The 13716-nt window shown below is 31.4% G+C and overlaps 1 protein-coding gene and 1 non-coding gene across 4 annotated transcripts in view; both read left to right on the top strand.

Moving 5' to 3' along the window:
- The window catches only part of BLTP3B (bridge-like lipid transfer protein family member 3B), a 93433-nt gene that overhangs the window by 53695 nt on the left and 26022 nt on the right, over positions 1-13716 (top strand). For 2 of the 3 annotated variants that reach the window (XM_010989995.3, XM_031462967.2), the window contains 6 exons: positions 1847-1930; positions 3373-3555; positions 3989-4107; positions 6708-6849; positions 10507-10700; positions 12069-13570. In XM_010989995.3, the coding sequence (XP_010988297.1) occupies positions 1847-1930; positions 3373-3555; positions 3989-4107; positions 6708-6849; positions 10507-10700; positions 12069-13570 (2224 nt within the window). Of the gene's footprint in view, positions 1-1846; positions 1931-3372; positions 3556-3988; positions 4108-6707; positions 6850-10506; positions 10701-12068; positions 13571-13716 lie in introns of those variants that run through there. The other variant, XM_064491624.1, reaches the window with a different exon arrangement.
- LOC116156628 (U6 spliceosomal RNA) lies at positions 8186-8288 on the top strand. Its single transcript, XR_004140473.1, has one exon. It is a non-coding gene; the product is annotated as a U6 spliceosomal RNA (small nuclear RNA).

Here is a 13716-nt window from a genome sequence, read left to right as displayed (position 1 = left end):
CATTTGCTGGCAAAACTTGACCTAAATGAGCACGTAGCTATTTATCATCTTTATTTTACCCACTAAGTGTAAATATTTGAGTCCTCCCACAGAATTACTATCTTTTATTACTTAGTGCTGTGTCAGAATCTGTCGGCATAGTTGTATAATACGATATATGATATGATATGATATGATATGATATGATATATATATATATATATATGCCATATTAATAAAATCTAAAAAAAAAATTCTGAATTCTAAAACATTTGGCTCCAAGGGTTTTAAATAAGGGATTATAGATCTGTACTAGAAATTCTATCAGTTGAGATACCTTGAAGTTAACAAATTAATATAGAGAGTGTGTAAATAGCTGTATATTAATTTGTATTTGATTTGTACATGTTGTTTTAAAATTTGATTTTTATGTTGGATTTACACTGACTTTTGATCTACTTCTGATTTTTTTTTCACTTCTTAATTTTTTCTTACAGTTGTGTTAAGATATGATTGACATACAGCAGTACATAAGGTTAAGGCATACAGCATAATAATTTGATTTATATACATCATGAAATGATTAGTTTAGTGAACATTCATCATCTCATATAGATGCAAAATTAAATAAATTAAAAAAATTTTTCCTTATGAGAAGGCTTAGGATTTACTCTCTTAACCACTTTCATATGTAACATACAGCAGTGTTTATTATATTTGTCATGTTGCACATTGTATTCCTAGTACTTACTTATCTTATAACTGGAACTTTATACCTTTTGACTGTTTTCATCTAATTCACCCTCTGCCTCTGGTAACCACAAATCTTATCTCTTTTTCTATGAGTTTGTTTTTGAAGTTATCATTGACCCACAGCACTGTGTTAGTTCCTGTCACACAACATAGTGATTCAATATTTCTATACATTTCAAAATGATCACCATGATAAGTCTAGATCTGTCACCATGTAAAGATACCACATAATTATTGCCTGTATTTCCCACACTGCACATTTCATACCTATGATTGATTTATTTTGCAACTGGAAAAAAATTTTTTTATTTTAAGGAGAAATAAGAGCATTTTATCTTAGTATTCAGAATCACACGCAAGTTACCTTTCTGGTTCAATTTACTATATAGAAATCATTTGGGTTTTATATTTTCAGTTTAATTCTGAGTCTTGTACCTCACTTATATTTTACCTCCCTCCCAACCTTACCCCCCACATCAGCAACCACCTGTTGACAAATACTGTTATGATTTCATTTATATGTGGAATCTGAAAAACAAAACAAATGAACAATCATAAAAAAAAAACTGAAACATAGTTTTAGGTACTTCTGATCTTAATATAGCTATGCGACTTTAGACAACTTACCTAACCTAATAGATTCAGTTTCTTCTTCGGTAAGAGGCAAGATAATACAATGTAGTGGTTAAGATTTCCTGGGATCAAACCAGGAAATTATTGGCTGTATGACCTTGGCCTATTTACTTAATTTTCTTATCTAGGAAATAGGGACTATATTAATGGTTAATGATAATATTAATCTATCTCATAGGGTTGCTATGAAGAGCAAATGAGTAAGTATAACTAAAACATTTAAAACAATGTTTATCAGATGGTTAGGGCTGTAAATATAAAAGGTCTGCTATTTTTGTGTCCTCACCTTTTAGCCTAGTACCTTGCATATGATAGGAATTCAATAAATACTAGAGTGAATTGCATTTCCTAAAATTCTTATTGTATTAACCTTGACAATAATCGTTGCTTGGACTGCAGGTATGGTGAATGAAGTGTTTCTGATATTTGCTTAGTATTTCTTTCTCTTTCTCTCTCAATTTTCATCCTTTTATTTCCCCAGAGTCAAACAGACGTATTACTGGAGGGGCTATGCAACTGTCTTTTACACAGCTAACTATAGATTATTATCCTTATCACAAAGCAGGTTTGTATAACAATTTCTTTAAAAGATGTAAAGCTTGCTTTTAAATTATATAGCCAATTTATTTCATTTTGTTTATATTTTATTAGTTTTAATTTAATTTTTTAAGGAGAAAATAGATAAAGACATTTGTTGTCTTTCCTCCCGCTGGTATCTTAGCAAGAAGATATAATTGTCATAGGAAATATTCATGCATTTTATTTTACGCTTTATGTAGATTATTAAAAAGTATAATTTTTAGAAATTGAGAATATCTTAAATAAGTGATTTAAAAAATAGAATATAGAAGATATATGTTTGTACTACTTAATTGTGACAAAATCAAGTTATTAATAATTTTGAATTTTTAAATGATATATATTAGAAAACAAAAACAGCATATAGAGCAAAAGGAGAATAGTGATTTTAGCTAAGTTGTGGGATTCTTGGAAACTTTCAAAGAAACTTTTCTGTATTTTCAAAATTTCATCAATAAATTAGATTTAATAGGTTCTTTAATAATCAAAAATTGATAGGCACTTTCCCCACAAAGCATAAAAACAAAAAGTATGTATGTTATGGCCAAATTAAGTAATATTATACTTATACTCATATCTGCATTTTGGTAGTATATGGCTTTTTATCTTTTAATTCACACATAAAAAAAAACAAGTGACAGATTTTCTAGAACATTAAAAAATGTTAAAAATTTCCTGTTCACAGATTTCTGTCTCCCAATGTTTGTCATTAGTATATCAGTACCTGACAGAATTTAAAAGTTGTACTATTTGTTTAGAGTTTTGTTTGAAGGGCTTTGTCTCAGATATTCTATCTTCCTGATTTATAAATTACTTATACTGAAAATATTTTTTATTATAGAAATCATTCCTATTTGAGAGGTAAAACTTTTAGTCATAAAGTAGACTTTATTTTCTTAACCCTTTTATGTAAATATTATGTAATTACATATGCAATTATGTAATTGCTACAGAGAAACCTAATAATCCTGATTAAAAATTTTTCCTCCTTTATATGTTAAAAAATATACATATAGAAATAGATAGCTATAGTTACTCACTTTACAACAAATCTTTGATGAAGAGACTTTTTCCCATGATGGTATTTTTTGGGGATTCTGTCCAAAGGAGATATGCCAGGTGGTTGAGCATTCAAAGGCTGACCAGCAGTATGTCTTCTAAATGAAACTTTGAGTGATGTTCTGCCAAGTATGTTTTCTAGATAGAAACTCTCTTAGATTATTTGCTTTTGACACTCTTCCCCTCCATTCTAAATGTTTTACTTATATTTTCTAGGGGGATTAGTGTCTGTAGTAGGTGAAAGCTGCAAATTTATTGGAAGATAAAAGAATTTCTTGAGAAAATGAATAGATCTCATTAGAAGCATTGCTGTAATGGAATAAACGAAGTGTGCATTTTTTAGTGAAATACGTATTATTCATTTTACAGGAGATAGTTGTAATCATTGGATGTATTTTAGTGATGCAACCAAAACAAAAAATGGATGGGCCAACGAGTTATTACATGAATTTGAATGCAACGTTGAAATGCTTAAACAGGCTGTAAAGGATCATAATGTAGGTTCACCTCCTAAATCCCCAACACATGGCTCTCCCCAGCACACACAAACAGGTATTTTACCTATAACAACATTATGTTGTTCCCCTAATATTAATTGTGTGTGTGTGTGTGTGTGTGTATGTGTGAATGTGTGTGTGTTCATAATATGATGTTTTCTGTAAATAAGCATTATGTTTAATGTCTAAAAAGCCTGTACCTCATTAATATCTTAGGCTTATGGATCCAAGTACTTTTTAACAAGGATTCCAGTCAAAAGTTATTGTATGAGAGTATCTCAAATGTGATATGATTCCTGTTTAAAGAATAATCAGAGTAATCATCATAATAATTTACATTCTTATATCAGTTTCTGTATGATGTATTTCCACATATATTATCTTGTTTCAGAAACTAGGATTCATCTATATTTCTAGTAGCTGTCTTAGTAATAAGTGATTGTTAAAAATAATTTTGCAATAAATTGAAAAGTTTTTGTTTCACACAGAGAAAGACTCAACTCTGAAAGGGACTTCCAAAACACCTTCAGTATTATCTCAACAATCCAAAGCTAAATTAATGTCCAGTTCTGTCGTGGTTAGACTTGCAGATTTCATTATATACCAGGTATGTTTTATTTTTTAAATTAAATCTTCTGATAAGCACCCTTCGTATCTCTTGCAAGCAACTCTTGTAAAACAGTGCTACCATTTTATTTAAAATTACCTTGACCAGTTTTATGAAAAGGCTAAATTAGTACGTAGAAAATACCAGTTCTTTAATTTTTGTTTTCATGGTTACCCAGAATTAGGCAAACTATGAGGTTGAGGACACAGTCTGCCATACTGCAAAGTCTACACAAGACTTCAGACACCAGCTGTAGGTTCAGGGGTTTCCCTAAACTACCCACAGATTGAAAAATTCACTAGAAAAACTGACAGAACTCAGTGAAATCATTTATATTCAGAGTCACATTTGTTACAAGGGAAAGATACAAATTAGGACCAGCCATAGAAAGAGAGCATAGGGTAGAATTCAAGAGGGCCCTGAATTTGGAACTTCCTTGTCCCCAGGACATATTAGCCTCCCAGGATGAATGTAACAATTTACATGAAATATTGCCCATGTAGTTGAAGTCAGTCTCTGTGGATGGACTTGGTACCAGATGACCTAAAGCTTTCACCCTCTAAACCCTACTAAGACTATCTAGTGTGGTCAGTCCCACTCTGAGTCATGTTGTGAACATAAACTATCAGTTGTGGTCTCAGGGATCTACTAGGAATAGGAAATACCAAGAGTTTAGAATTATCTCCCAGGAGCAGGGACAAAGGTATCTCTCTTTGGAGGCCAGATTCCTTATTACACTATGGTTTTAGTGGAAGAAATTAAAAACGATTTTTGCTTTATTGAACTACTAAGTATTGGCTATACTGTGAACTTAATTTTATAGCTAAGAACTCTGTCCCATTTATACTAACAATCTTATTCAGACTATAATCATACAGTATGATCTAACATCACAGTCCTTGAGACCAGCACAATAGAAATATGATCTCTTTTTTAAATAAAGGATTTCAAATATGTATCATCATTTGTGAATTCTTCTGGTATATTTTGATAAGTCTGTGGCTTTGAGACTTAGTTTTATCTGAAAAGTTTTCATTTTACTCGGTGGTTTTCAACTGGGGCTGTTTTTGCTTCCCAAGGGACATTTGGCAATGTCTCAGGACAGTTTTGTTTGTCACAGCTGGAGGGGGTTGCTGCTGACTATCTAGTGAGTAGATACCAGTGATGTGGTTAAACATTCTACAGTGCACTGCATAGCCCTCACAACAAAGAATTACCTGGCCCCAAAAGTCAATAGTTCTAGTTTTGAGAAACCCTGATTTAAGAGTTCTTTTTCTTTTTGTGTAATTGTTTCTTTCTTAATATTCTATATATAATGCATCATATATTAGTCATATGGAAATGGGAAAGGAGAATTACCCATAATCCCATATACTTGAGGGTGAAATACAGTAAAGAAATCCCACATACAAACACACCAAAACAAAACAAACAAAGTAACTGGAAGAAAATAAGATAGAATGTTCATCCTAATTTGAGTAACTTTTTAACTGTTAAAGGAAAAAAGAAGTAAGCTGTTGTCTACTAAAATAACTTGAGACTCTTGAATTGAAAAGAATTTGTTTCCATATATGCAGAGAAAAGCTTCCTCTAATTGATAATATAAGGAATTGACTTAATTTTATGAAGACTGTGCAAAAAGTCAGAAAGTTTGATCAGCAATTTATGCAAGAGGAAACATTGAAAAAACTTTCCACTTCATATGAGAACTATACATGTTTGTTGGATGAGTTTTTTTTAAAAAAAAAAAAACCTTGAAATGCATTTTTGAGTCTACTGAGCAAGTATAAATAAGTAAAATTGATAAAATGATATTGGTTGAACTTTGGGAAATTAGTATACACATTTTTGATGTAATTATAAATTAGCTGTTTTGAGGGGAGAGTGAAAATGTTAACAAGAAACTTAAAACTAATAGTCTTTTTGGAAAAATAATATAAATAATCAAACTATTTGACAGGAGCATTTATAGTTTTACTATTTTTTAATTAGTTTTTATTGGTATAATTTATTTATAGGTCAAATATATATAATATATAAAATTTATCATTTTAACTTTTTTGGTGCACAATTCATTGACATTAAGTATATTCACACTGTTGTGCAACCATCATCACTATCCATCTCCATAATATTTTTTATTATTCCAAACTGAAACTGTATATACTTATATTATTTTTCATAATAATAAATTATGGAAAAGAATTATTATAAAGTACATACTTGGGAAGCAGGCTAGTCTTGAGGACTTGGATCTCTGTCCTGACTCTGCCATTTACTTATTTTTGTATTGTCTCACAAAATATTGTATCTGTTATTGTAATACTCAAAGTAGTAAGTTTGCAAGGAAAGTTGTACACAGTTGATTTTGTAATTGGTAGGATCCAAATAGGTTATCGTTTTCTGAATAAGTTAATTGGTATTATCTAAAAATAATTTAATGTGAAATTAAATATATAATAAAAATTGCATTGGAAATTAACCATTAATAAATTATTGGAAGTAGATTTAAGAGTTTGAAGTGATGTCCAAGTAGCATAAATTCTTTGGAAAGCAATTTATTCAGTGTTAACTTCAATAAACTTAATTGTTTTTTTCAGGTCTCTACAGCAGAACAGTGTCGTTCTTCCCCTAAAAGTATGATTTCTTGCAATAAAAAGTCACTGTATCTTCCACAAGAAATGTCAGCTGTCTATATAGAATTCACAGAATATTACTATCCAGATGGAAAGGATTTTCCAAGTAAGAGAGTTTTCTATTTTGTTATTATTTGTCCATTACTTGGGTTGTTATTTTTTCTTGCTAAGTTTTTGAGTTTTATAAATGTGAAAAAAGAAACAAAAGTTCGTTGTTCTTTACCCTTATAGTATAGCTCTAGTATAATATTTTTATGTATTCCTATTATTTTTTCGTATGTTCTTTACTCATACTAATTTGTAGCATCCATAATGTTAGGAACCATGTAGTTTTCATGCTTCATTTTATCCTTAAAGTTTGTTTCATTTTTGTACTTAGTAACTGTGGTTAAATGAAAGAATGAATGAATGTTAGGTTATTTGTAAAATAAGGTCATTTTTTTCTTTAGTACTCCATTTATATTTCAGCTATATAATACTCTATATTTCACTGAAAATTGAATTGTGAAGTTATCCTGTTAGCTGTAGAGAATTTGAAGGATGGGTTTTGATATGCAAATAAATACCTTAGACAACTTTTGGCACTTGTCTTTAGTTATAGAAACAATGACTTATATGAATTTTTATTTGTAAGCTACTTTGTGATTATGTATTTGTGTTCTTTGCTATTGTCTCAGTTCATCTAGCTCTTTGAACTAAAATTTGCCTTTGTTTATGTGGTACCTTTTTCATTATTTTGGTTGAAAAATTGTAGTTGAGAAAAAGTGTTTGAATGAAATAGATTATGTTATTGGAGGAAAAAATAATTACATCTTCTCTTTAAAAGTCAACTCCAAATTCTTTGGCCTACTTGCCCCTTTTGTTTAATATTCACTTAATATAGGTTTTTAGTTTCGAAGGGAATTTCTGATTCTCATGCTTTGGTTGTTAAATAAAAAAGAAGGTATCCTGGAAATTGCTTTGGAGAAAAGATGTCAAACTGTTCATCATTTTAATCCTCATATGTACCAAACTTTGAGGATTTCATCCTCACCATTTTCATGTTTTTCAATAGTCTTTTGTGTATTTCACATTTGTTTTCTTAGATGAAACAATGAAAAAATTAAGATGGGTTAATTAAGGCATTTGCTCAGCACTTTACAAAGAACAAAATGGCACAGCTGAAACTCAAGCATGGGTCTTCTAAATTGAAATTCTTCTCCGACCCTCCCTTACTATATTTCACTGCCTCCATAGGATATTTATCTGTAATAAAAACCTTTTATCTGTAATTGGGTAATCCCATTGTTTCCAACACACCCTGCCTCTCAAATTGTTTTCCTTAATATCTCATTCATTGAACTAGTAATTTTTCCTGGGAGTGAAAAGTATAGTTTCCAGGATTTCTGACTTCTAATCTAGATTTATTTCTATCAGTTTTGTTAACTTGTGCCAGAGGAATTGTTTGTTTCAGCAGTATATATACTAAAACTTGAAACGATACAGAGACGAGTGTGACCCCTGCGTAAGGATGATACACAAATCCATGAAGTGTTCCAATCTGCAATCTATACATTTTTCTTCTGATAAAATGTAAAATTCTTTCCCAGCAATTCAAACCCTAGCCTTCTAGATACCTAGGAGTGAAATTGGTAGGTTATGTTTAATTGTTTCTAATTTAATTTTTTATTATGGAAAATTTGAAACATACACAATAGTAAAGAGCATAGTATATTGAATTCTAAGTTATAGGGATCCATTTTCAGTTCTTATGTTTCACCTCTCTGTTAAGTGATCCAATCTGTAAAAATATATAACTTTTTACAAATAATTTAAACATAACATATGTTCATTATGTTAAAAAAGAAAGGAAATACTAAAAATTAAAAAATTGCCAACGGGCCTATAATTTTGAGACAACTTTTACTAACATAAGTGTATCCGTTTGCTAAGGCTGCTATAACAAAGTACCAAAAACTGGCTGATTCTAACAACAGAAATTTATTTCCTCACGGTTCTGGAAGCTGGAAGTTCTAGATGAAAGTATCGACAGGGTTGTTAGCTCAGAGACATTCCTCCTTGGCTTGTAGATGGCCGTCTTCTCACGTGGTTTTCCCTCTGTGTTTGTGTCTGTTTTCTAATCTCCTCTTCTTATGACGCCTGTCATACTGAACTGGGGCCCACCCATATGAACTCAGTTTTACCATAATTGCCTCTTTAAAAGCCCTATATCTAAATACAGTTAATTCTGAGGTATTGGGAGTTAGAACTTCAGCATATCAATTTTGAGGGGATGCAGTTCAGACCATAACAATAAGTATAATGTTGGTCCTGTTTTTAATGTATGTGTTTCTTTAATATATTTGATTTACATCCTGGCCTTTTTCCCTTAATGATTCTAGTTTTCTGCAAGTTCATTTTAAATATCTTTAATAGCTACTTACTAGTCTATTTCATAAGTAGACCCCATTAGTCTTTCTACCGCTTGGTGTACAGGCTTTCTTGCTCTTTCCCAGGTTTGCAGTCAGGGTTGTTCTATCCTTCTGAACTATGTTTGCTCTCTGGTTTTCTCTGTGGCTGCCATCATCACTCAGTCTATACTTGAAGTTCCCTCTCCTGATTCTTCTCTTGATGTGATCTCCTCAGCAACCCTACTTCCTTACTATTCTCAAAGGCAAACACATCAACGTCCCATTAAGATGTCTCTGTTGTATTTTAATAATAATTTTTCTGCTTTCATGTCTGTCTTGTATAATAATCTATGGACTTTCAAAGGAAAGGACTGTGCCCCTTTTTAAAATTCTTTGTGCTTCATTCAATACACAGAATGTAGCTGGCTTCATTGAATCTTTGCTGAAAGAAAGTCAATGAATGAAAACAAAACAAAATCTTAACTAAGAACATTGTTACAATGCTGTCTTCCTACTGGTATCCCATACCTTGGGTTTATTTTCCTTAAATTAATGTAGTCTAAAAGTTCTAGCTATTCATACTGTTTGCTTTGGTAGAAGTAAGTAGGTGTGAATTTTTGGAATAAAAAGATCTTTATCAAGATGCTCTGAAAACATTAATGGCTTTTATGAAACAATAGATACGGATTTCAGGAAGTGATGTATACTCTAATTATAAATATTAGCTTAATATAAATTATCATTAAAACATTTATTCAACCTCTAAGCATTCTAATATTTTCGAGGAGCTATGAAAAAGAATGTATTCATTTGATTATTCAAGAGATACTTGAGTTCTTACTTTGCACCCAACACTTCTAGGTTTAGGATTAAGTGGAAGATAAAACTGTGAATGGTCTTTCTGTTCTCAAGGAGAACTGCCTAGCTTACCACTTTCATAAGAAATTAGTCATTAGACTTGGTTCTGTCTTTTTAGAGAATTCAGATTAAGATTCGGGTACTAAGTCCTTACAGAAATATGTGATTAAGGACCATGGCTTTAATGTGATACTTCAAGAAGTCAACATTTTTTGAAGTTTGCTTCTTGGTGACTCTAACATTAGGAAAAGAAATCAAAACAGTACCTCTTATTTATACAATTAGTTTTAGATTGAACTGTATATTTTTCAGTTAGTGAAGCATAGAAAAATGTTTTTTGTCTGTCTAATAATGTGTTTGCTATCATCCACATGTGTCACTTTAATTTTGTAAATAACATCTCAAAGCCTTTTTATTTTAATTAAAATAGAATAAAACTTGTTAATGTATTTTCTGTTCTCAGGGAAGATTTAGCGCTGTTTATTAAGAATCTTTTTAAATTTTTTTCTCCACAGTTCCATCTCCCAACCTTTATAGCCAGCTGAATGCACTACAATTTACTGTGGATGAAAGAAGTATTCTATGGTTAAATCAGTTTCTGTTGGATTTAAAACAGAGTCTTAATCAATTTATGGCTGTATACAAGTTGAATGACAATTCAAAATCTGATGAGCATGTTGATATTCGAGTTGATGGCTTAATGCTAAAGGTACCATATAAACAAGTGGCTGTCAGAGCAAAATCATTTTTGCAGAATAAAAGTTATCAGCATTGTAATTTCCAGGATTTAAAATGGGTGCTCAGATATAAACTTTTATATATAAAATTGCAACTTCACTGCAATTTTAATTTTGATTTTGAAATTTCAGTTTTGCTTTCAGTTATAGAATCTTTAAGAGACTATTTCCCTCCCTCCTCTTCTTTCTTTACTTTTCTTCTATTTTTTTCCCCCACTACTCATCTATTTGGAGGTAAGCAGTAGGAGTAAATTTAAATATCATTTTCCCCTACCTCTTACCAGAACTGATTAAAAAAAAGTTATTTTTTAAGAATGGTAAATGCTTTTAAGTTACATCTGGGTTTTATTTGTTTACACTTATTCCATTATTAATACCCAAAGGTAATAGAAAGTTGCCTTTTTATTACAATCAGGTAGTTGATTATTTGAATCCCATGGGTATTTAAACTTTAAAGGAAGGAATTTAATGGGAAAAAAATCTACTATAGTGTAGTAAACAGAATAAAATTTAGGCATGGATGAATATTTCAGTTTTAAGATCTGTTACTGGTAGACTAAATTTATGTACCCTTAACTTCTCTATAAAATGAGGTTAACAGTACTAAACAGTTGCATTGCAGAAATGTTTTAAAGATCTTTTCAGAGATCTTAACATATTCAATATAAAGAGACATTTTGTGACATTTCTGATTGTAATTTAAAATATGATTATATGATAATCTTTACATTTTCTGCTTATGCACAGTTTGAGTTTTAACATGAGTCACTTTGAACTCTTTGTTATGAATGTTTTGAAGACTGGGCTTAATAATCTGTAGAAAATGACTTTAGTAGATAATTTGACCTGTACTCTTAAGTTTACTTTCTTAATAGTTTTCTCCCAGAAAAGTGATTCTATTGGCAATTATCCAGTCATTCCATTTATTTATCTAATCATCCTCCAAATTTCTTGGATTTAAAATATCATAACAAAATTCCCTTTTCCAAACTTAGCACTTTCTTATATATACTCAGGGCATAGCAAGCATTTAATAATATTGATTTAACTCAGTTTTGTTGTTTTATTTTGTGATATGTTGTATGCAAATATATATGTTATGTACATTATTCATTTTTTTTTCAGTTCTTTCTTAGTGGTTAATCATTTAAGTCTTTTTCACCTGGTATAATAAAAAGATCTGGGGGAAGGGAGTTAGTATTTTATGTCTGGATAGGAAAGTAGTGTTTTGGGGAGAAATGTCAAAAGGATTTCCTGAGCTAAGTAATAGTCTTGATTATTTTATCTTCAAGAGGTATGGATTTATAAATCAGACTAGATTAATGTTTTTGCTTTTCTAGTTTGTCATTCCTTCTGAAATGAAATCTGAATGTCATCGAGATCAACCACATGCAGTTTCTATTCAGAGTTCCGAAATGATTGCTACAAATACACGGCACTGTCCAAACTGTCGACATTCTGATCTAGAAGCTTTGTTTCAAGACTTTAAAGACTGTGATTTTTTCAGTAAAACATACACTAGCTTCCCCAAATCTGGTGACAATTTTAATCTTCTGCATCCAATCTTCCAGAGACATGCTTATGAACAAGATACCAAAATGCATGAAGTTTATAAAGGAAATATTATTCCCAAGTTGAATAAACACACTCTTAAAACTTCTGCTGCCACAGACGTTTGGGCTGTGTATTTTTCTCAATTTTGGATAGATTATGAAGGGATGAAAAGTGGAAAAGGACGGCCAATAAGTTTTGTAGATTCTTTCCCTCTTTCCATCTGGATTTGTCTACCAACAAGGTATGCAGTGTCACAAAAAGAGCTGCAGACTTGTAATCAGCTATCTCTAAATACGTCACAAAGTGAATCCAGTGATCTGACTGGCCGGTGGAAGCGGAAAAAGCTCTTAAAGGAGTATTATAGTGCAGAGTCTGATCCCTCGACAAATGATAGTCAGAAACCTCCTTCGGATACATTTTTAAGATTTTCCTCTTCGTCATCAGATGCAGATATTCATGTCTTGGTTCGTGTTCATAAACATGTCAGTATTCAGATCAATCACTACCAGTATTTGCTCCTGCTTTTCCTCCACGAGTCACTTATTTTACTTTCAGAGAATCTGAGGAAAGATGTAGAAGCTGTGACTGGCAGTCCTGCTAGTCAGACATCCATTTGCATTGGAATTTTACTTAAAAGTGCGGAAGTGGCTCTTTTGCTACATCCAGTGGATCAAGCAAATACCCTTAAGTCTCCTGTTTCTGAAAGTGTGAGTCCAGTGGTTCCTGATTATTTGCCTACAGAAAATGGAGAATTCTTGTCTTCAAAGAGAAAACAAGTTAGTAGTGGTATAAATCAAATTAGAAGTGTAGCTGTCAATCATATGTCAGACAACAGATCTATGAGTGTTGACCTTAGCCATGTCCCTTTGAAGGATTCTTTGCTTTTTAAATCAGCTAGTGATACAAATCTGCAAAAGGGTATTTCTTTTCTGGATTATTTATCAGATAAAAATTTAGGGAAAATAAGTGAAGATGAAAGTAGTGGAATTGTTTGCAAAAGTGACTCAGGAGAAATTGGATCAGAAACAAGTGACAGAAAGAATTCATCTTGTACAGATTCAAACAGTGTCTTAAACTACAGAGAAGATTCAAGTATGCTGTCATTTGATAATAGTGGTCATCAAAACATACTTTCAAATAATATAAATAGTAAAGGAAATGAAACCATAGGGTTGATCTTTAAAGGTGAAGGCTTGCTTCCAGAAACAGCTTCACTCTCTGAGAACCTGGAAATCAGTAAAGAAGAAGCACCCACAGTAAGGACACTTAAATCACAGTCATCTTTAAGGTAACATACTGTTGGAATTTGATGTGGGGGGAGGATTGCTTTGGTATCTGTGTATGTGTGTGCACGCTTGTACATGTGCTTATGAGTGTATTTTGGTTTTGGACAGAAAACCTCATGACAAAATGTGGCATTGTTAGAGTTAACAC

The sequence above is a fragment of the Camelus dromedarius genome, chromosome 11 (assembly GCF_036321535.1).
Source record: "Camelus dromedarius isolate mCamDro1 chromosome 11, mCamDro1.pat, whole genome shotgun sequence".
Taxonomy (NCBI): Eukaryota; Metazoa; Chordata; class Mammalia; order Artiodactyla; family Camelidae; genus Camelus; species Camelus dromedarius.
The sequence above is the reverse complement of the archived record's forward strand: the minus strand, read 5'-3'. Positions and strand labels throughout refer to the sequence as shown.